The 22,949-nt window shown below is 42.4% G+C and overlaps 2 protein-coding genes across 4 annotated transcripts in view; one reads left to right on the forward strand and one right to left on the reverse strand.

The window, feature by feature from the left end:
• ano10 (anoctamin 10) overlaps positions 1 to 14,731 on the reverse strand; it is a 42,674-nt gene extending 27,943 nt beyond the window's left edge. Inside the window, exons 1-6 of one of the 3 annotated variants that reach the window (XM_033019111.1) lie at positions 14,627 to 14,731; positions 12,559 to 12,711; positions 8,745 to 8,927; positions 8,091 to 8,225; positions 6,216 to 6,335; positions 2,174 to 2,743 (exon numbers count right to left, since the gene is read on the reverse strand). In XM_033019111.1, the coding sequence (XP_032875002.1) occupies positions 2,174 to 2,743; positions 6,216 to 6,335; positions 8,091 to 8,225; positions 8,745 to 8,927; positions 12,559 to 12,703 (1,153 nt within the window). In that variant the 5' untranslated portion in view covers positions 12,704 to 12,711; positions 14,627 to 14,731. The other 2 variants (XM_033019112.1, XM_033019110.1) reach the window with 2 other exon arrangements.
• Positions 14,732 to 15,388: 657 nt separating this feature from the next.
• Positions 15,389 to 22,949, forward strand: part of abhd5 (abhydrolase domain containing 5, lysophosphatidic acid acyltransferase) — a 32,431-nt gene continuing 24,870 nt past the window's right edge. Inside the window, exon 1 of the mRNA XM_033019114.1 lies at positions 15,389 to 15,411. Within this exon, the coding sequence (XP_032875005.1) occupies positions 15,404 to 15,411 (8 nt within the window). The 5' untranslated portion in view covers positions 15,389 to 15,403. The remainder of the gene's footprint in view (positions 15,412 to 22,949) is intronic.

A 22,949-nucleotide genomic window follows, 5' to 3' on the forward strand; every position in this document is an offset into this window, starting at 1 on the left:
ATCAGTGAGGAGAGGTGTCAACACCACTCCCACAATAACTCTCAACACTGGTACCTCGCGAGGATGCGTTGTCAGTCTTCTACTATACCGTCTTCGCTCACGACCGTACGGCCAAAGACGGCTCTAATTCCATTTACAAGTTTGCAGACGACACCACTGTGGTGGGCCAAATCAAAGCCAATGATGAGATGGAGTACAGGAAGGAAATGGAGAACTTAGTGAAATGGTGTCAGGACAATAACCACTCCCTCAAAGTCAACAAGACAAAGTTATTGACTTCAGGAAGCATGGAGTACATGTCCCAATCAGCATCAATGGTGCACAATGAGAAATGGTGGAAAGCTTCAAGTTCTTTGTCATTAATATTATTATCATGATCTGTCGTGAACCAACCAAATTGATGCAATAGCCAAAAAAAGCTCCCCAATTTGTTACAAAAACCTGAACTATTTTATTCAATAGCAGCATATTTAAACATTTGAAGATATTATTTATACTACCAATTGTTAAAATTCTTTCAGAAATTCTAATGAAGATGCAAGATTTCCCATTTCATGGCAACCCTCCAGCAGAAATGGCATCAGCAATTCACATCAGGAAATGAAAGTTCTATTATTAAAAAAAACAGGAAGTGCTGAAAATATTTAGCAAGGCAACAAGCATCTGCAGAGGAAAATGGGTAATTTTTTACATCGATTTTCATCAGAAACTTCTAAAAGGGACATTGCATTTTGACATCTTTTTTAACTGGAGCATGGTCCAAAAGTTTGACAGGCAACAATGTTAATAAACTGGGAATGCTGTCTGAATGCAGTAAGTTTGTTTTAAAGTGACATCAGTGCCATCAGTTCAGAACAATCGATAAAAATCTTTAATTAGTGCAGTGCCGTGAGACCTATTCACAAATGAAGGCAGGATTTTGATTTAACATCCACAGAACAGCACCTGGCAGACTTTATGTTCATTAGTACAGCATCAAATGATTCATGGATGACACCTCAAAGCCACATTTAATAAACTCTTGTCTGTCGAACTATATTCAATCACCTTCACTAATATTCTGTGCACTCATCTTCACCTCAATCCATGTATAATAATTTAATTCGTTTATGATAATCTGTTAGAGCCAATTGAAGAGGGTGCAATAATATCTTAGCTCTCATCAGATCACATTACAACTTAGATTGACACAAAGCCTTTAACTTAGTAAATTACCAAAGCATTTCATAAGAATCAAACTTGTCTGAAAATGACGTTATGAAATATTACATGCTACCCATCATTACCCTGTACTGGTACACTGTAATATTACTCTATCCGGTCTCTTTAAATTTCCCCTCTTCTGAATGCTCCTTCCACTATTTAGATCAAAGTGTTATCTACATTCCCAGTTTGTCAGTACAAAAGCACAGATCCATTGGAATGATTTGCCTCCTGCATGTGTTGTGATTCAGTTTAATCTCTTGCAATGGCTTACGTTCTCATAAATGTTTCCATATTCTGGAACTAGTATATAGCAAGTTGACTGGCTGAGGGTCTCACTGATTGCTGAGGCAGTAAATCATTTATTTCATAAGTTCATAAGTGATAAGGTATAACTAGGCCATTCGGGCCATCAAGTCTACTCAGCCATTCTATCACGGCTGATCTATCTCTCGCTCCTAATCCTATCCTGCTGCCTTCTCCCCATAACCCCCGACACACATTTCTCCAATGTTCTTAAAATGCTTTTTTCTCCCCAATCCAAACATACAAAGGACAGCTGGGCAAACTATGATTGGCAGCACATGAGATAAATGTGAACTTCCTTCCCAAGATCTCCACATTAGCAGTCAATCAGAGTAACATATGGCATTGGACACCATTTGGTATCCTGGTGCTTATACCAACTTTCTCAAACAGCCAAATAGTCCAACTGCCACAGGTCTGTGGTGTTTTTCCCTACAGATGTTAATGACTTTCTCTTTTGAAAAAGTGTTTCTGCCACCCTATTCAGTAGTGTGGAACAGATCATAAACTGTTAGGCGTCCCATCATCTTGCTCAGTTTTGTCTGTTAACCACCTTAGGAATTACTGACTCCTTCAAATAACGTGAAAGCTTTCAGTGAAGATTTTAACATGTGCAAGAACTGAGCGTGAAGTGTTTAGGTCATCGATGCGGATGTACACTTACCCCAAGAGGTTAACCATTCAGCAGCATACTTGTAGATGCGATTCATAACTTCAATGACTACTGCGTAAAATATACTGGGGCAAAATATCAAGATGGAGCTAAAATGTGATTGGACCTCATTATTATAGACTCTGGCTAGGTCCTCCATCAGAAAGTAGATCATCATAACAAAAATGCTGATGTAAATGCTCAGACAGACAAAAGGCACGGAAATAAGATAGATGCGCAACTGCCTCTTGTAATTTGGGTAGGTTGGCTCCTTTCTCCCGGTTGCTGGGTTTAGTCCCAATTGTCCATGAAAACCAGGCCGAGGTTCTTCAAACTTTCTCTTCATCAACAGCGTCCCCCAATTGTAGGAAAGTTTAGCGCACCAACGTTTCCACACTTCCAGGACAATGGTCGACCACAGGAGGTTGAAGGTGGCAAATATTATATACTTATCATAATCTTCCCAAGCAAAGATATAGTAAGGCACTCCAATTAGGGCCATTGGAAACAAGGCAATGGTGAAATACTCCAAAAATGCAAAATAGAGTGCAATGTTCTGTCCAAAATATTTATCGATGTCATCTACAAGAAAAAAAAGAAAAAGGAACAGAGTTATTGCGTCTTGATCTGCTAATTGTTTCTGGTTTATTTCAGATTTCCAGCATCTCTATTTTTTTAAATTTCAGGAAAGAACATACAGTGCCCTCCATAATGTTTGGGACAAACACCCATCATTTATTTATTTGCCTCTGTACTCCACAATTTGAGATTTGTAATAGAAAAAATGTATTAGATTTTAATAAAGGCCATTTTTATACATTTTGGTTTCACCATGTAGAAATTACAGCAGTGTTTATACATAGAGCCCCCATTTCAGGGCACAATAATGTTTGGGACACAGCAATGTCATGTAAATTAAAGTAGTCATGTTTAGTATTTTGTTGCATATCCTTTCCATGCAATGGCTGCTTGAAGTCTGCGATTCATGGACATCACCAGTTGCCTTCAGTTTTCTCGTCAGCATATAAAAAGCATGCTCAATTAGGTTCAGATCAGGTGATTGACTTGGCCACTCAAGAATTAATCATTTTTTAGCTTTGCTTTAGCAGTATGTTTTGGATCATTGTCTTGCTGTGGATTGAACCGCCAGCCAACGAGTTTTGAGGCATTTGTTTGAACTTGAGCAGATAGGATGTGTCTATACATTTCAGAATTCATTATGCTTCTACCATCAGCAGATGTATCATCAATGAAGATAAGTGAGCCAGTAACTTCAGCAGCCATACATGCCCAGGCCATACATGCACAGATGATGCGGTATGCTTTGGATCTTGGGCAGTTCCTTCTCTCCTCCATACTTTGCTCTTGCCATCACTCTGATTTAAGTTAATCTTCATCTCGTCTGTTCACAAGACCTTTTTCCGGAACTGTGATTGCTCTTTTAAGTACTTCTTGGCTAACTGGAACCAGGCCATCCTATTTTTGTGGCTAACCAGTGTTTTGCATCTTGTAGTGTAGCCTCTGTATTTCTGTTCATGAAGTCTTCTGCGGACAGCGGTCATTGACAAATCCACACTTGACTTCTAAAGATTGTTTCTGATCTGTTGGACAGGTGTTTGGGGATTTTTCTTTATCATAGAGAGAATTCTTCTTCTGTTGGGGAGATCTTCCTTGGCCTGCCAGTCCCTTTGCGATTAGTAACCGCACCAGTGCTCTCTTTCTTCTTAATGATGTTCCAAACAGTTGATTTTGGCAAGCCTAATGTTTGGCTGATGACTAACAGTTGTATTCCTACCTGCCTTGCTCCTCCCCATCCCATTAAACTTGCTGTCATTGACTTCACCACAAACTACCTGCCTCCCACCTGTCTCACTATTGCGTTGAATCTAATTCCCCTGTCAATCTAGTTTAAACTCTCAAAAGTTGCACCAGCAAACGTGCCCAGCAGTTCAGGTGCAACCCATCCCACTTGTACATGTGACTTATGCCCCTGAAGAAATCCCTATGGTCAAAAAGTCTGAAACCCTGCCCACTGCAGCACTCCTCAGTCACACCTTTTCCCTCATAGATTATCTGTCAATGAATGAGCTCCAAATATTCTCCCGGATGCAGTTTCACTCTCTTCAAACTTTCACACTAAAATGATCCCAGTTAATCCAGGGGACACTGAAACACCCTACTACCATAACCCTATCATTCTTACACCATTCACTGAACTGCACAAATGCCTGCTTTATTTCCAGCTGACTATTTGAGGTGCAGAACCCGCCCTGTCTACCCACCCCCACCTCCAGCAAGTGATCACTTTATTCTTGTATCCCAGCTCTAACTGTATGACCTAATTTGAACGATCTTCTCAAACATCCTCCCTCATTACTGTGGTAACAGACACTTGATCAACAGTGCAATACTACCACCTCTTTTACATTTACCTTGACATGCCTGAAGATTCTATATCCTGGAAACTTAAGTAGCCATTCCAGCTTTTCTTTCAACAATATCCACTGCTGATCAACCATCACAATTATAAGTGAGATTCCTTGCACAAAAATAGATGCAATTTAGCCTTCCATTCCTCCCAAGTGCCTTGTAATACCTTTATACTCTGATTTTCAGACTCAGGTTTTATTTCTATATTTAACTGTTCATAAAGTCACTTGCAACCTGCAGACAAGGAATTTATGCCACTAGTGCTCCATATTCTGAGAATGACAAAAAAAACAACCCGATTGTGTTAAGTATTGGCGAGATAGAGCTGCATGCTGGCAAAAAAAAAGAAATGGAATGACGGAGAGGCCACATACAGACAAAAATCACTCAGCAACTCTAATCTGGGGAAAGAAGACAGTGATCTTGCTAATGTACAGCAGGAAGGAACGAAGACACAGGACAGCCTCATGGTGATATTTGTGGAGGGGACAGGGCTGTTGACTGTTTTGTAGTAGTCGGTGCAGAGGACTAGCCACAGTTGGTGACAATTACATCACTGGCAATTACGTCATTAAAACCTCTCAGCATATCATTCATCCTCTTCATTTCATAGGCTACCTTGGCATTGAACTTCTTTAGCCAAGGAGTTTAGCTCCTTATTGTGGCCCTAGCTGCATGTACTTGTCAGTTAATATTTCATTGTTTTTTCGTATGTAGCAATTCCTGATCAATGAGACCACAAATCAAAGTTGCAGTCCAACATATTAAGTACTGACAACATGGTGTCAGTCAACAAGTTATTGCCAAGACATGCAGCAGGACTAACAGCAAACATTTTATTTTATAAAGGGGTCTCCACAAATGTGTTCCTTGTGTTCTGGAATAAATAAGAGACATTTGTGAAATGCATTAAAGAGATCCAAATTAGGCCCAGGACAATCGTTCTAGATACAATCTGATGTACATCGAGATTGATCTGGAATGCATGGTTTGACTAGTAATTTCCATAAGGGAATGGAGGAAATATTTGGAGGAAAACATTTGCAGGTATTGGGAAAAGGACATAGGTATTCGTACTAATTGCAGAACACTTTAAACGAGCCAGCAAAAAAACAATGTGCAAACGGTGACCTCGTGGGCTGTAACATTCCAGCCAAAGTAATATAGAGGTCACAACCAAATTATTGTAGACTTTGTGATAAACTGATTTCTGAAGAAACATGTCACAAATTGAGTACAAAGGATGTAAATCATCAATGCAGCAACTATTAAGATTCATAGAACCATTCAGTACTTGAGATCTGACGAAGAATCAATTCCAATTACTTAGAGCATTGCAATTTCACGAACATTTCATCTTTAATCTAGCTGTAAATTGTGATCCCATTCTGTACAGTCAATTAAATATCAGGAAAACAAATGCCAGTTAGCAGATCACAGTAGTTCCTGGCCAGAAGCAGAGGGCAGCAAATCAGCTGTTACAACATATTGTAAAAAGTGACTGTCTGACCCAAGGAACAAATGCTCATTCAGATGCATCTGGCTGCATAATTGGTGGCATCAGGCCGATTATTTTAGACAAACGCAAATAGGGATTTACCATTTACCAAATTTATGGACTTACTGAGTGGCTGCAAGGCAACATGAAAGCGCTTATACCAGATGCTGCTGAGCTTTTCCAATTCTATTTTATTATGCAGTGGATAAAGCTGAAGGAGAAGTCCACTGGTTTGTAAACGGCGAACTGGATGAAAACAAAAATTACTTTTAATGCATAAATAATTTATTTGCAAATTTTCACTGAGAAACTCAAAATGACGCAGTACATAAAACTCAGAAAAAAATCCATTCCTCTGGTGCCGTTCTAAATTTTAGGATACCAGAAAGCAGTTTACAGCGAACATGCCTTTGAAGGGTATTCATTTTGTTACGTAGGAAGTATATTTTTGCAGCTAATTTGTGCTACAAAAGCTTTATGAACACGATGAAGATTAGTTAGTTAACATTTTATTTTAAGATAACAATATTGCTGAAATAGTGAAAATATTGACTGGGATTGATATATCTAGAGCAGTAGTGCTGCTCTTCAAAACAACCTCATGCAAACTTATACAACCATTACCAGAGACCTGACTGAGCTTCTATTTAACATCCCAAACTTTTGAATTTGCAATATTATCAGACCCATGCAGAAGCGTCAGGCTGGACTTTTGTATGAAGCATCTGAAATAGGATTCGAATGTTGTGACCCGAGTCATGCCAGACACCAATTTTGCACAGACCATGGAGTTGATTGTTGACTTTAGAAGGCCAAGGATCCACAAACCTGTCTTCATCAACGGGTCAATGGTGGACAGAATCCACAACTTTGAGTTCCTGGGCACGCATATCTCGCCTGGACCCAGCACATTGATGTAATCATAAAGAAAGCTTATCAAAGGCTCTACTTCCTTAGAAGGTTAGGAATTGTGATGAATATTCTCATGTATGGTAGAGAGAATCGTGACTGGTTGCATAACAGCCTGTTTCAGCAATTCGAACAGCCAGGAATGAAGGAGATTTAAAAAAATAAAATAAAATAAAAAAAGTGGATGCTGCCTGGACCATCATGGGTACTGACCTCCCGACCATAAAAAGATGTATACCAAATGCACACTGCTTCATCAAGGACCCTCATCACCTGACCATGTTCTCATTTCAATCCTGTCATTAGGAAGAATGTAAAGGAGTCTGAAAACTGTAACCTCCAGGTTCAGGAATGCCTTCTTCCCAACAGCCATCAGCTTATTATTAAACATTACAAACACCAACTAAACCTCGAACTATCTTGGTTGCACTAAAGACTTTGGGGTTTTGTTTTGCACTATATCTTTTTAAATGTATTTAACTTTTTTTGTTTGCTTCTATTATCCATTCAGTACTGTGCTTACAAACCTGTTGTGCTGCGGCAAGTAAGAATTTCATTGTTCTGCTTTGGTACATTTCACCATTAAACACTCTTGAATTTATCAAGACTCCAGCAGGAAACTGCAAAGTAGTTTTTATTAATAGACAATAGGTGCAGGAGAAGGCCATTCGGACCTTCGAGCCAGCACCGCCATTCAATGTGATCATGGCTGATCATCCCCAATCAGTACCCCATTCCAGCCTTCTCCCCATATCCCCTGACTCCGCTTTCTTTAAGAGCCCTATCTAGCTCCCTCTTCTCCCAAACAGGGGGAATTGCATGTTTGAAATTCCTTTGGGGTGCCATCTTCAGCACACTATATGTTATCTGTAAACACCTCGGAAGCTATCACTCATTGGTAATCCCTCAGAACACTCCAAAACTGAGGTGATTACACAAACCCAAATTTTCTATTCAATGGATCAGAGATGGTTGAAAATTACACAGGTGAACATGGATACCTAATCCATGTTGCATTATTCATCTTCCCCATCCCCATTTTGTTATTCCCGAGTGAGAAATTGATAAAAATCGTAAATCAAAGTAACTTACTGATTGATTTCCCAGGATACAGTTTTGCTTGTGGGTGACCAGGAACCATAGTTTCATCTATTGCCCTCAGATTTTCTAATTCACGTTTGATAATGTACTGACGTTCGGCCATTGTTAGAAAATCATAGCTGTCACCTGTAAAAAAACAATTTGGATTTATACATTGCCTTTGCCATGGTTCAATTTCACGTTGGTTAAAAAATAAATAAACAAAATGTAATACTGAGCCATCTATGCTAGGATAAGGAAGTGAATTATCAAAGAGGCAATTATTTAAAAAAAAGCACCATTCACAGGAGTAAGAGGGAGATATTGTGATTTATGTAGGAAATTTCAGATCTGTTCCTGTGCTGTACTTCTGTCTGTTCTCTTGGAAGACTGCTGATATCTTGGATGGTTCTAATAGCTGCAGAAGATAATAAATAGCAAAAAGTGACACCGTAAAGAAACTTGAAATCAAAGACAAGAATTTTTAAAACAGCTGTATTGCCATACATGGATGGAATACCTCAATTGCCAATTATGGTATTTCCACGAGAATTCAGTTACTACGCAAGGGTAAAGGCACTGGCTAAATTATTTTCTACAGATATAATCTTTCATAATATTCAAATTGATTTGCAACTTATTATATTGTTTTAATGATAAACTTACCTGAAAAGTATTTGTAGTCTTCTTTGTTCTGGTAAGTAAAGGCTCTCATAGACCCATCCTGATACTCTTTAACTAAACCCAGGGCTTCCGCTCCCACCAATAACCTTCTCCAAGATGCTCCAAGAAGATATACTTGAGAGTTTCCAGCTTGGTCATCCATAGGTTTAATTTTCAAGTGGGCTCCTTTGAAATAAAAGGTATAATCCTTAAACATGCAGGGTCTTAATGAAAATGTAGATGATGAACGGAAAAGTTTGAAGGGCTGGAGGTTCAGACACAAATCCCAAAGGATTTAAGCATATGTCTGAGAAATGTTAACTCAAGAAATAAAGGTCCTCCTAGGTACCAACCTACACAATGAAGCATAGGGCTAAAGGAGAATAAGTCTTGAAGGTTAGTGAGGACTGCAGCTTCGTAACAGTTGAAGTTTCGAGCGCAGATGGCTTCAGTAATACATCGGCAGAGTAGGGGCAGCCGTTGCCGCAATGGTAATTGCAAAAATAAAAAGTCAATCCACACGGAGTGGCGGGAAAGCGCCCGCATTGGGAGCACCTTTCGCAATATCAACCAAGCGAAACTGTGCAGAACAGTGTTAACGGGGCAGACGGCTGATGAGGAATGGGATGGAAAAGGGTGTAACCTCACGGGATGTCAGAGATTTTGCTGGGGAATGTGAAGGGGGCCAAAAACCTCTTGCGGGGAAGATGGGCGTGGGTTTGGAGGAACACCAACTGAACCATCCAGTGGATCCCTTCATTATTTCCAGCAGCGAGGCAGTCAGGCGTTGCAACAACAGTGGCCTTGCTCACCCACTATCAGAACACTCACCCCATTGTAATGAAGGAGCAAGGACTCTATCTGAGCAATGGCGTGGCATCACAGGCTGCTACCACAGGGCACAGCAACACACGGTCTTAACATAGATGGTCAATCAGCTGATTATAATAGCTGCAATCTATTAAATTATTTTGTTTGATCAAAGTCCAAATGCAAGCAGAGACATGTATTGCCCAGGAATTGAGTGTTATAGGGGTCTTGAATGATTGGAGCAGAATTAGGTAATTCGGCCCATCAAGCCCACTCCTCTATTCATAATCATAATCGTGATTTATTAGTCAAGTATGTTTTGCAACATACGAGGAATTTGGTTTGCCATAGTCAAACCAAAAAGCAACAAGACACACAACTACGTCATTAAAATTTGACATAAACATCCAGCACAGCGGTTCCTCCCCATTCCTCACTGTGATGGAAGGCAATAAAGTCTTATCTTCTTTCCTCCTTTTCTCCCGCGGTAGGGGGGAGTCGAACCAACCACAGTTGGGGCGATTGAAGCTCCCGCAGCCGGCGATCGAAGCTCCCATGTTGGGGCGATCGAAGGTCCTAGAATCAGGGTGGTTGAAGCTCACACGTTGAGGCAATCAAAGCTCCCACGTCGGAACGAGCGAAGCTCCTGCGGTTGGAGCTCCCGAAGTCGATCGCTAAGCAACTCCACGTTATTAGATTCAATCATAGCTGTTCTACCTCTCCCTCCTAACCCAATTCTCCTGCCTTCACCCCATAACCCCTGACACCCGTACGAATCTAGAATCTATCTATCTCTGCCTTAAAAATATCCATACTGCTTTCTGTGGCAAAGAATTCCAGATTCACCACTCGGACTAAAGAAATTCCTCCTCATCTCCTTCCTAAATGAGTGTCCTTTAATTCTGAGGCCATGACCTCTAGTCCTAGATTCTCCCACGCGTGGAAACATCCTCTCCACATCCACTGTACCCAAGCCTTTCACTATTCAATAAGTTTCAATGAGGTCCCCCTCATCCTTCTAAACTCCCGCGAGTACAGGCACAGTGCTGTCAAATCTCACTCATTCCTGAGATCATTCTTGTAAACCTCCTCTGGACCCCCTGCAGAGCCAGCACACCCTTTCTCAGGTATGGTGCCCAAAATTGCTCACAATACTCCAAATGCAGCCCAACCAGCACTTTATAGAGCCTCAGCATTACATCCCTATTTTTGTATTCTACCACTCTTGAAATAAATGCTAGCATTGGTTTGTCTTCCTTACTACCAATTTGACTTGCAAATTTACTTTTAGAGTATCCTGCACTCCCAAGTCCCTTTGTACCCAATTTCTACATTCTCTTCCCATTTAGAAAATAGTCTATGCCATTATTCCTACTACCAAAATGCATGGCCACATACTTTGCTACACAATATTCCATCTGCCACTTCTCTGCCCACTCTACCAACCTGTCCAAGTCCTTCTGCAGAGTTCCTGCTTTCTCTACAATACCTGCCCCTCTACCTATTTTCGTATCATCTGCAAACTTGGCCACAAAGCCTTCAATCCCCTCATCCAAACCATTGATATACATCGTGCAGAGTCGCGGCCCCAGCATCGACCCCTGCGGAACTCTGCTAGTCACTGGCAGCCAACCAGAAAAAAAAAACACCCTTTATTGCCACTCTTTGCCTCCTGCCATCCAGCCAACCTGCTATCCGTGCCAGTATCTGCCCTTTGATACCATGGGCTCTCATCTTCCTTAGCAGCCTCACATGCAGCACCTTATCAAACGCTTTCTGAAAATCTAGATAAACACCTGCTGACTCTCCTTTGTCTGTCCTGCTATTTACTAAAGAATTCCAGCAGATTCATCAGGCAAAATCTCCCCTTCACAAAACCATGCCGACTTTGGCTTATTTTATCAAGTACTCCATAACGTCATCCTTTATAATGGACTCTAAAATCTTCCCAATCACTGAAGTCAGACTAATGAGCCTATAATTTACACTATTCTGCTTTGCTCCCTATCAAGACCTGGAGTGCGGCCTTGCATCGCCCGGCGCGGCTTTAATGGCCGCGGGACTTATTTACCATCGCCCGCTGGGGGCTTTGACTTTTACATCGGGAGGAGAATGGGGAGTGCAGGGAGAGATATGACTTTGCCTTCCATCACAGGGAGGAGGTTCGCTGTGATGGATGTTTGTGTAAATTCTGTTGTGTCTTGATTCTTCTTCTTGTTTGTATGACTGCAGAAACTAAATTTCGTTTGAACCTCTGGGTTCAAATGACAACAAATAAAATCTAATCTAATTCTTGTACAACAGGATAATATTTGGCAATTTTCCAATCGTCTGGAACCCTTCCGGACTCTAGTGATTCCTGAAATATCACTATCTGTGCCTCCACAATCTCTAAAGTCACCTCTTTCAGAACCTTAGGTTGCAGTATAACTGGTCCAAGTGACTTATCCATCTTCAGCCCTTTCAGCTTCCCAAGCACCTTCTCCTTAGTAATAGTTTAGAGAGGATTGGATTCCTTACAGAGTCAGCCATCTTAATTGTCTTCAAAGCCCCAGTTTATCCATTCATCACTGTTATACATTATGAAAAGGCGAGGTTCAAGCATCAGTCCCTGCAGCACTGCACCAATCATGGCCTTGCAACCTACAAGTGACAAGTTTCCTACCCCAATTATTATCACCAGTATATTATCCTCAATACCATGTGTTCTCATTTTGTTTAATAATCTATGCGACATCTTATCAACTTTTTTTTATGTGTTAGTCATATCTTTTGGTGTTTACCTTTAATGACGATCACAAGCTTACTCATTCTACTTCCTTTCTTTATCAATGCCTTAAAAGGAACCAGACAAAGGCTTTTAAGGGTGAGCTTCCAGATACAAGGGCCTCAAAAGTAGATGATATGGTTACCAAATCTGATGTCTCTTCAATATGAATAATAATCAGCAACAGCTGCAAAAAGTTTAGTAATTCAACAGCATTGTACACATGTGCTGTTTACTCACCACCCAGGTGCTTTTTCTCTTTGATTCTTTGAGTGAACCATTCTATTGCCTTGTCGTTTGTGTCTTTCGCAAGTTCCAGAACTACTAGTGGGGTGAAAATAAATTCAATGTCTTCAGAAACAGAGCTGTGTCTTTTCATCTTCATGCCACTTTCTGAAAAGGTAAATAATGGCAGTTAACAAACTCCATAATGATGGTGGACTATTCCAATTACAGCAGATTCCCATAACTGAGGGTTTGCTGCTGGGCCATATTGTTATGGGGTGGCACTCTGGGGAAAGAGCATGTGAACAAGAATGGCCCTCAATGAGGTTGATCATTGCTTGCACTCAAATAAACCTCCATTATAGCACCGGCACATCATGCTTCCAACCGTTATATTTAAATCTTGTTTAAGACTAAAGTAAAGAACTAGCGTTTCAGTGTTAATATCTCCTTTTTTTCATGGCATGAACGATGTGCAAAGGTTATACCTATGCATCAAGGGTGAGCTCATTGAATGAGATAACCTTGGAACTCCTGGTGTACTCGGGGATGGAAACTATTTGAAAACTAAAGATGTAATCAAAGAGGGAAAAGGATTACAAAAGCAAGATCATGTGGATGCTAGATACCTGAAATAAAAATACATGAGAACACTCAGCAGGTTAGGCAGCATATGTGGAGAGAGAGAAAACAGAATTAATGCTTTAATTCAGACCTTTCAACCTCAAATGCAAGTTTTTTTTCCACCAGATAACTCATGTTCCCTGTATCTTCCCAATACAACATCTGAGTTTGAGGCATTGCCAAGTTCATCAATTACTCCAAATGAAAAGCTATTCGACAACTTCCCCAAGCAACCACCAACAATAATGAATTGCAATTATATTGCATGTTGTGAACCAGGACACTTCTAAAAGATTCAAGGCTAATGCAATTGCTCAAAGCTAGAGATTAGGATGATAAGACTGAGATTGAAAGGCTGAGTTTTAAAGTGGTTCAAAGGGATGGGAGAAATAAGAAGTGCTTGCAAAGGGAATTAAAGAACCAGGGTATTAGTCATTGTTTTGCAGTTACCAAGGTAGATAAAAAGGCAGTGCATGTGCAAATGACTCAAAAGAAAATAAAAGTTTAAAGGACTGGTTTAGACACAAATCCCAAAGGAATAAGCATATGTCTGAGAAATGTTAACTCAAGAAAGTAAGGTCCTGGGTATCAATGTACAATGGAGGGTAGACAAAAATGCTGGAGAAACTCAGCGGATGAGACAGCATAGATGCTGCCTCACCCGCTGAGTTTCTCCAGCATTTTTGTCTACGTTCGATTTTTCCAGCATCTGCAGTCCTTTCTCAAACAAATGTACAATGGAGCAGAAGGCAATAGACGAATAAATCTCGGAACAGGTTACAGTGAGGGCTGCAACATTTTGTAACAGCTGAAGTTTCGAGCGCAGACGGCAAGAGTACGTGCGGCCGTTGCCACAATGGCAATTGTAAAAAATAAAAAAGTCAATCCACAGGGAGTGGCGAGAAAGCGCCCGCATTGGGAGCACCTTTTGCTATATCAACCAAGCAAGCGAACTTGTGCTGAACTTTGTTAACGGGACAGGCGGCGAATGTACCGCAGAAGAGGAATGGGAGGAAGCGTGTATGACCTAACGGGATCACCATGTCAGATATTTTGCAGAGGGGTGTGAAGGGGCCAAAAACCTCTTGCGGGGAAGTTGGGCGTGGGTTTGGGGGGGACATCAACTGAACCATTCAGTAGATTCCCTTCGTTCACTCCAACAGCGATGCAGCCAGGCGGTGCAACAACAGCGGACTGTCAGAACACCCACCCTGCTGCTGTTGTAATGAAGGAGCAAGGACTCCCACTGAGATAGTATGTGGCGCGGCATTCCAGGCCCCTACCACGCCGCACGGTCCGGTCCTGTCCAGCCCTGTTCACTACCGATAAATCCCAGTACCAATTATCCATAGCCTCGGGTCAACCGAATTACGACCGACTTTCCCCGTTACCACAAGACAGGGTGGCACCTGTCGCCTTTACTGTCCAATTATGGATGGTATCGCAGCGCTCCACTCACCGGGGAGCCCGACGCTCAGCCGCTCAACACGCCCGGGGCAACGTCGCCGCCGGCGGCAACGTCACACCCCACCCACCCTCGAGAGATCTGAGTACGTCAGTCATGTAGCCCCGCCTCAACGTGTCATCTAGACCCGCCCCTCCATCCACAGCCGTCTCACGGCCCGCCCACCCCCACCTCAACGTCAGTCATGTAGCCCCGCCTCAACGTGTCATCTAGACCCGCCCCTCCATCCACAGCCGTCTCACGGCCCGCCCACCATCTCCACCTCAACGTGTCATGTAGCCCCGCCTCAACGTGTCATCTAGACCCGCCCCTCCATCCTCAGTCATCACCAAAGATTATAGAGCTCCTCTAATATCTTTGGTCATCACGGCCCGCCCAGTCCCGCCTCAACGTCAGTCATCTAATGTCCCTCCCACTCCCGTATCTAGACCAGCCCCTTCAATCTCAACGTCGATTCTGGCCCCACCCACTTGCGCTTCAGCGTCAGTCGTATTGCCCCGCCCCCCGCCACCACCTCATATACGTCAATCCTTCACGTCAGCCAACTCGGCCCCGCCACCCCCCCACGCGCCTGTACGTCAAACCCCGACCCTCCCACCGGCAACGTCAGCCGTCTAGCCCCGCCCCCCCCACGCACCTCAACGTGAGCTGGATGATGAGTTTGAAGTCCAGCAACAGGGAGATGGAAGGAACTGCAGATGCCGGTTGATTTAAAAAAAAGACACAAAACGCTGGAGTAACTAAGCGGGTCAGGCAGCATCCCTTGAAGACATGGAGAGGTGAGGATTCGGGTCGTCTAGCGCTTCCCCACACGTCAGTCGTCCAGCCCCGCCCAGCGAAGCGCAGTCTGCTGACCACAGCCAGCGCTCAAAAGGATAGGATGTGCTGAAGTAAATTAGACAATAGACAATAGGTGCAGGAGTAGGCCATTCGGCCCTTCGAGCCAGCACTGCCATTCAATGTGATCATGGCTGATCATCCCCAATCAGTATCCCGGTCCTGCCTTCTCCCCATATCCCCTGACTCCGCTATTTTTAAGAGCCCCATTTAGCTCTCTCTTGAAAGTATCCAGAGAACCTGCCTCCACTGAGGCAGAGAATTCCACAGACTCACCACTCTGTTTCCCCATCTCCGTTCTAAATGGCTTACTCTTTATTCTTAAACTGTGGCCCCTGGTTCTGGACTCTCCCAACATCGGGAACATGTTTCCTGCCTCTAGCGCGTCCAAGTCCTTAATAATCTTATATGTTTCAATAAGATCCTCACTCATCCTTCTAAACTCCACAGTATACAAGCCCAGCCGCTCCATTCTCTCAGCATATGACAGTCCCGCCATCCCGGGAATTAACCTTGTAAACCTACGCTGCACTCCCTGAATAGCAAGAATGTCCCTCCTCAAATTAGGGGACCAAAATTGCCCTATGCAACTGCAGAAGGACCTATTTGCTCCGATACTCAACTCTTCTTGTTATGAAGGCCAACATGCCATTTGCTTTCTTCACTGCCTGCTGTACCTGCATGCTTACTTTCATTGACTGATGAACTTATAGAGGTGTACAAAATCCTGGGAGGAATAGATTAGATAGATGCACAAAGTCTATTGTCTGTTGTCTACTGTCTAAATATTTTCCCCTTCACCTTGAACCTATGTCCTCTGGTCCTCAATTCCCCTACTCTGGGCAAGAGACTCTGTGCATCTACCCGAGCTATTCCTCCCATGATTTTGTACACCTCTATAAGATCACACCTCATCCTCCTGCGCTCCGTGGAACAGAGACCTAGCCTACTCAACCTCTCCCTATAGCCTGGCAACATCCTCGTAAATCTTTTCTGAACCCTTTCAAGCTTGACAATATCTTTCCTGTAACATGGTGCCCAGAACTGAACACAATATTTTAAATGCGGTCTCACCGACGTCTTATACAACTGCAACATGACCTCCCAACTTCTATACTCAATACTCTGACTGATTCAATACCAGAAGCCTACCATTTACTATGTTGGTCCTGTTCGACGTCCTAAAATGCAACACCTCACACTTCTCAGTATTAAATTCCATCAACCATTCTGCTGCCCACATGGCAATCGATCCAGATCCTACTGCAATCTTTCACAACCATCTTCACTATCTGCAAAACCACTCACTTTTGTATCATCAGCAAACTTGCTAATTTTGCCCTGTATGTTCTCATCCAAATTATTGATGTAGATGACAAACAGTAACGGGTCCAGCACCGAATCCTGAGGCACAGCACTAGTCACAGGCCTCCAGTCCGAGAAGCAACCTTCCACTATTACCCTCTGCTTCCTTCACATGGAGCCAATTTGCTATCCATTCAGCTATCTCTCCTTGGATCCCATGCAATCTGACCTTCCAGAGCAGCCTACCATGCAGAACCTTATCGAATGCCTTACTGAAATTCATGTACATATCTAAAGCTCTGCCCTCATCAACCTTTTTGGTCACGTCTTCAAAAAAATCAGCAGAGTTTTGAGACACGACATCCCACGTACAAAACCATGCTGGCTATCCTAATACTTGCCCATCCTAATGCCTGTATAACCAGGGCCGGCCTTAAGCCAATTGGACCAATTGCTCCCAATTGGGCCCCGCGCCTAAGGGGGCTCCGCGCCAGAGTAATCCACTCTCGGCTCGGGTAGATCTACCCCGGGTGGAGGGGGGTGAGAGGGGTGGAGAGAGAGTAGAGAGGTGGAGGGGGAAGAAAGGGGTAGACGGGGAGGGGGTGTGAGGGGGAATGGAGAAGGGGGAGAGGGGGACGTGGGTCGTTCCCTCACGGTCCCGGAGCAGCGATCCTGATCTCCAGTCGCCGTGCTTCACGCACACAACCCCGGCTCCACCCCTCTCTCTCCCTGGGGAGACGTAGTGAACAATACAGGGAGGGCCAGGCCGGGGATTGGAGCAACATTTACAAACCTCGGCCTCAGCTCACACCCGTCCGCCCGGATCCCGGCATCCGCTCCTGCCGCCAGCCCTCTCCCCTTACCTCCCCTCCCTTCCCTTCTTCCCTCCCTCCCTTCTCTCCTTCCCGCCCTCCTTCCTCTCTCTCTTTTCCCTTCTCTCCTTCCCTCCCTCCCTTCTTCCTCTCCTTTCCTACGTTTCCTACGTATGCAATTTTATATTAAAATATAGCTTAGTTCTGTTTGGTCCATTAACTCGCAGGCACTTTTTAAGCGCACATTTTGATTACTTTCCATTCTACCATAGAGATATAAAGTCTATAATAGACTTTATTTCTATTTCTATGATTCTACAGACCTTGGCTGGGAACCTGGGGCTCACCAAATGTTTTGCCAATTGGGCCCCGCACCTCCTAAGGCCGGCCCTGTGTATAACCTATCCCTCAGAATACTCTTGTAACTTTCCAACTACAGATGTTAAGCTCACCGGCCTATAGTTCCCAGCATTTTCCTTGCAGCCCTTCTTGAAAAGAGGCACAACATTTGCCACCCTCCACCTCTCCTGTATTTAAGGACGACTCATAAATTTCAACCAGGGCTCCCGCAATTTCCTTTCTAGTTTCTCGCAATGTCCTCGGATATATCTGATCAGGCCCCGGAGATTTGTCTACTTTCATACACGACAGTACCTTCAGTACTTCTTCGACGGTGACACTGACTGCTCTCAAGACACTTCCATTATCTGCCCCAAGTTCCTCCGCCCTACTGTCTTTCTCCTCGGTGAATACAGAAGGAGAAATACTCATTGAGGACCTTGCCCATCCCTGTGGCTCCTCACAGAGGTGACCGCTTTGATTCCTGAGAGGCCCCACTCTCTCTCTCTGGTTACCCTTTTCCCCCTTATGCATTTATAAAATCTTTTGGGATTGTCCTTAATGCTACCCGCCAGAGCTATATTCTAGCCCCTTTTTGTACTTCTGATCTCCTTTTTCAGTTTACTCCTTAGCTCCCGAAAGTCCTTCAAGGATGCACTTGATCCCAGCTGCCTATACCTGTCCCGTGCATCCTTCTTGTTTTTGACCAACGCCTCAATTTACCTCGTCTGCCAAGCGGTCTTTCTTTTGTTTGCCTGCTTTGCTCTTCACTCTAACGGGGATGTAAAATATCCTGAGCTTTCATCAGCACACTTTTAAAAACATCCCACTTGGCCGAACATTATAGAGACATAGATTAAGTGAGTAAGCAAAATTGTGGCAGATAGATTTCAACACAGATAACTGGGAAGTCTTCTAATTTGAATAACATTTATTTTTAATTAAATTGTACAATGCTCAGAAGAAGGGAGGTTCATAGTAATTTAGCAGTTTACGCACTCATGTCTTGAATAAGGAGCAGTCAGCTACGACAAATGTCAACATTCTTTTGGAATGTTAGTCCATAAAAAAAAGGGCATATTAAACAGAGATAAAATATAAAGAGATAAGGTATTTTTCCCTGGAGCACAAATCTCCTGTACAATGTACACAGTTATAAAAACAAACAAATATGCTGCAAAACCCTCAGGAGGTCAGGCAGGATATGTGTTAAGTGAAATGGACTTAACATTTCCAGTTAAAACTCTTTGTCAGAAATGGGAAAGGAAGAAAATAATAAAAAACAAAAATATGTAGATGTTGTAAATTTGAAATAAAAACAGAAATTAATGGAAATAGTCAATGCATCAGGCCATATCGGTGGAAAGAGAAACAAAGTTAGTTTCACATCGAGTTTCAAGAGATTTTCCCTCTATCCTATTTATTGCTCCTCACCTTTCTAAGTAGGTAGGAAGCAATGGATAGGACTAAGGGAATATTTATGATAGGTTAAGACCAGGATAGGAATAGGATTAGAATGTTTGATAAAAGCAGTATCATATTCAATCAGCACAAACTCTTCTCCATTCCTTTCACACAATGCTAACATAAAAGTTGGACATGACTGGCAGTCATTAAGATGTGAAATCATGTAAGACATGTTACATATTGTTCACTTGGGTACTATGTGCTCTCGTGTTGAACATGTGGTGTCAGCTATGACTCGATGTTATCACTATTTTGTTGTATCATCCAGCCTACACCTTCCCCTACTCCTGTCCCTTCCCCTATCAACTCTATCTACACTTCATGCTGTCTCTGGAAAGAAGCCAATGTAATCATGGGCTAATTACGTCAGGAAGCATTTTTGGAGATGACGGATAGGCTTCATTTTGGATCGGGACCCTTCTCCAGACTGAAGAAGTCTCAAGTGGGATCCGGACCCAAAACATTGCTAATCAATATTCTCCAGAGATGCTGTCTGAGTTACTGCAGCAATTTGTGTCTGTTTTTCTAAACCAGCATCTGCAGCTCCTATATCTACCAATTATACCTCAATCATTCCCCTTCTCTCATCTCCCATTAGACAGAAGGTAAAATCAAAGCTTGAAATCATATACCTCCAGATTCAGGTGGCCATTGCTATCAGACAACTGAACAGTCCACTCATAAGCTTTGAGTATAGAAGCTGGGATGTAATGTTAAAATTGTACAAGGCATTGGTGAGACCAAATCTGGAGTATGGTGTACAATTTTGGTCGCCCAATTATAGGAAGGATGTCAACAAAATAGAGAGAGTACAGAGGAGATTTACTAGAATGTTGCCTGGGTTTCAACAACTAAGTTACAGAGAAAGGTTGAATAAGTTAGGTCTTTATTCTCTGGAGCGCAGAAGGTTAAGGGGGGACTTGATAGAGGTCTTTAAAATGATGAGAGGGATAGACAGAGTTGATGTGGACAAGCTTTTCCCTTTGAGAATAGGGAAGATTCAAACAAGAGAACATGACTTCAGAATTAAGGGACAGAAGTTTAGAGGTAACATGAGGGGGAACTTCTTTACTCAGAGAGTGGTAGCGGTGTGGAATGAACTTCCAGTGGAAGTGGTGGAGGCAGGTTCGTTGGTATCATTTAAAAATAAATTGGATAGGCATATGGATGAGAAGGGAATGGAGGGTTATGGTATGAGTGCAGGCAGGTGGGACTAAGGGAAAATTATTGTTCGGCATGGACTTGTAGGGCCGAGATGGCCTGTTTCCGTGCTGTAATTGTTATATGGTTAAGCTAAGGATGTAGACTCCATTTCCCAACCTACCTCATTGCGGTCCTTGCACTTAAAAAAAAACACTTTCTATGCAGCTGTTACACTGTAATGCTGCTATTTGTTTTATCTTTGCAGTACATGCTGTACTTCCATATTGCTGGATTGTATTCATATATGTAATAATTGTCTGGATAGCATGGATATATAGCTTTTCACTATATCAGTACACATGACAATAATAAACCAACATCAATACCAATTCTGGTATTCAATACTTTTCAATTAAAGCGATGAAGGTGCTGACTCATGCTGGAGTATAGTTCCTCCAACATTCACCATCTTCTGATACTTCCACCTGGTGACTTTTCTTGAGAATCTGAAGATTGCTGCTGACCTACCCATCCCCTCACTTGCCAATAAAGCCAATTGTCCAAGCTGAGATCAATTGGTTCCTCATAACGCAGGAGCCTTCTTGTTGCATGGTGGGCTTAATTCTACAATAGATGGTGAACAAACAATGTTAGAAATCTCAGAAGAAGATCATGCAATTTCTAAGTTCTAAATTCATTTAGTGCATCATCAAATGATATTATTTTTCTGCTCCAGGAATTACTCAGCACTTACAGTGCAGTCATCCATTACTTAATTCCCAGGGGATGTCTGAAAGACGAAATGGAAACAATCCAGCAGTGCCAACTGCTAATCACTCACTCAATACTAATGAGATAGCTCAAATGATATTTTAAAATATCTGTTGTTAAAAGTGTCCTTTCTGGATTGGCTAAGAGAAATAGCCTTGCAATTCTATGTTTAATGTGTCATGACCACAGATCAGACAGGCAATCGGAAGAGTATGAGACAATTGGAACAAAATAATCCAATGGTTAATTATTCCTAATTTAATTATTCATGGAGAAATAAAGATTTTTTTTTCATTCATGGGATGTAAGCATTAATAGCAAATCCAACATATATTGCCATCCCAAATTGCTCTCCTTAAAGGATAAGGGTTCAGTGTGTTTTTACCCTCTAACACTCTCTATTGCAGATTGTGCTGATTTATACCTGTGACACACAAGGAGCTGAAAGAAAGTGTGTGCAAATTGTTCAACGGCTCTTTCCAAATTGTCTCTGGAACTTTCTGTGAACATTGTTACAGCTCCCATAGCAGTTATATGCCACAACCCCTAAAGAGCAACAGTCAGTAATGATTAGATGTGTAGGAAGGAACTGCAGATACTGGTTTAAACCGAAGATAGACACAAAAAGCTGGAGTAACTCAGCAGGTCCGACAACATCCCTGGAGAAAAGTAATAGGTGACGTTTTAGGTTGAGACCTTTCTTCAGACTGAAGAAGGGTCTTGACCCAAAATGAACCCTATTCATTTTCTCCAGAGATGTTGTCTGACCCGCTAAGTTACTCCAGCATTTTGTGTCTATGGTCAGCAGTGATCGTTGTTTACAATAAAAACGACCACCATGTAACAGCAGAGGGAGAGGAAGAGAATCGGGTTACCATCCTTGAGAGCAGTCCATATTGTGATTTTCAGTAACATACAGCTGTGTCATCTGCATGCATTAAGAAATGTGAGTTGAAATTAAAAAAACAAATTATTTCACATATATTCTGTGAGAACAAATGTAATTCCCTATCTCAAATATTTAGGTAGTGATTTGAGAATTCTGTTACGGAAAATTTATTTTATTTGAACGGTGATAATGCAGGGGTGGCCTGGACAACATATACTGGATTCCTAAATTACTCCAGCATTTTTTGTCTATCTACATATACTGGATCCTTGAGAAGATGGAGGGTAGCTGTGAATTGTTGTAATCCACACGATAATCCCACGGTCCAATAATGTGGGGAACATTTGTAAGAAAACAGAGAGTTCTACGTTTTTCAGTTTTCACCATTTAGGTTGTGAGCAAAAACTGTCTTTCCATTAGTTAAGCTACCAGAGGATGTAGATGAGGCAGGCAATATAAGAATAGTAAAACAATATTTGGGCAGGTACATGTATAGGAAAGGTTTAGAGGGATTTGGGCCAAAATGCAGGCAGATGGGACTAGTGGAGGGGCGTCTTGGTTGGCATGGGCAAGTTGGGCTGAAGGGCTTGTTTCTATGCTGTATGACTATCACTTTAAGATGGCTGCAAAGTATGCTAATAATTTGTGCCAACCCTCTATATAATTAAGCTTTGCGTTTTAGCCAAACAGGTCATAAAATATAGATCATTGCAGGCATTAAGGCATACAGATTTGTTGAACCACTTCAAGGACA

Source organism: Amblyraja radiata, chromosome 4 (genome assembly GCF_010909765.2).
Source record: "Amblyraja radiata isolate CabotCenter1 chromosome 4, sAmbRad1.1.pri, whole genome shotgun sequence".
Taxonomy (NCBI): Eukaryota; Metazoa; Chordata; class Chondrichthyes; order Rajiformes; family Rajidae; genus Amblyraja; species Amblyraja radiata.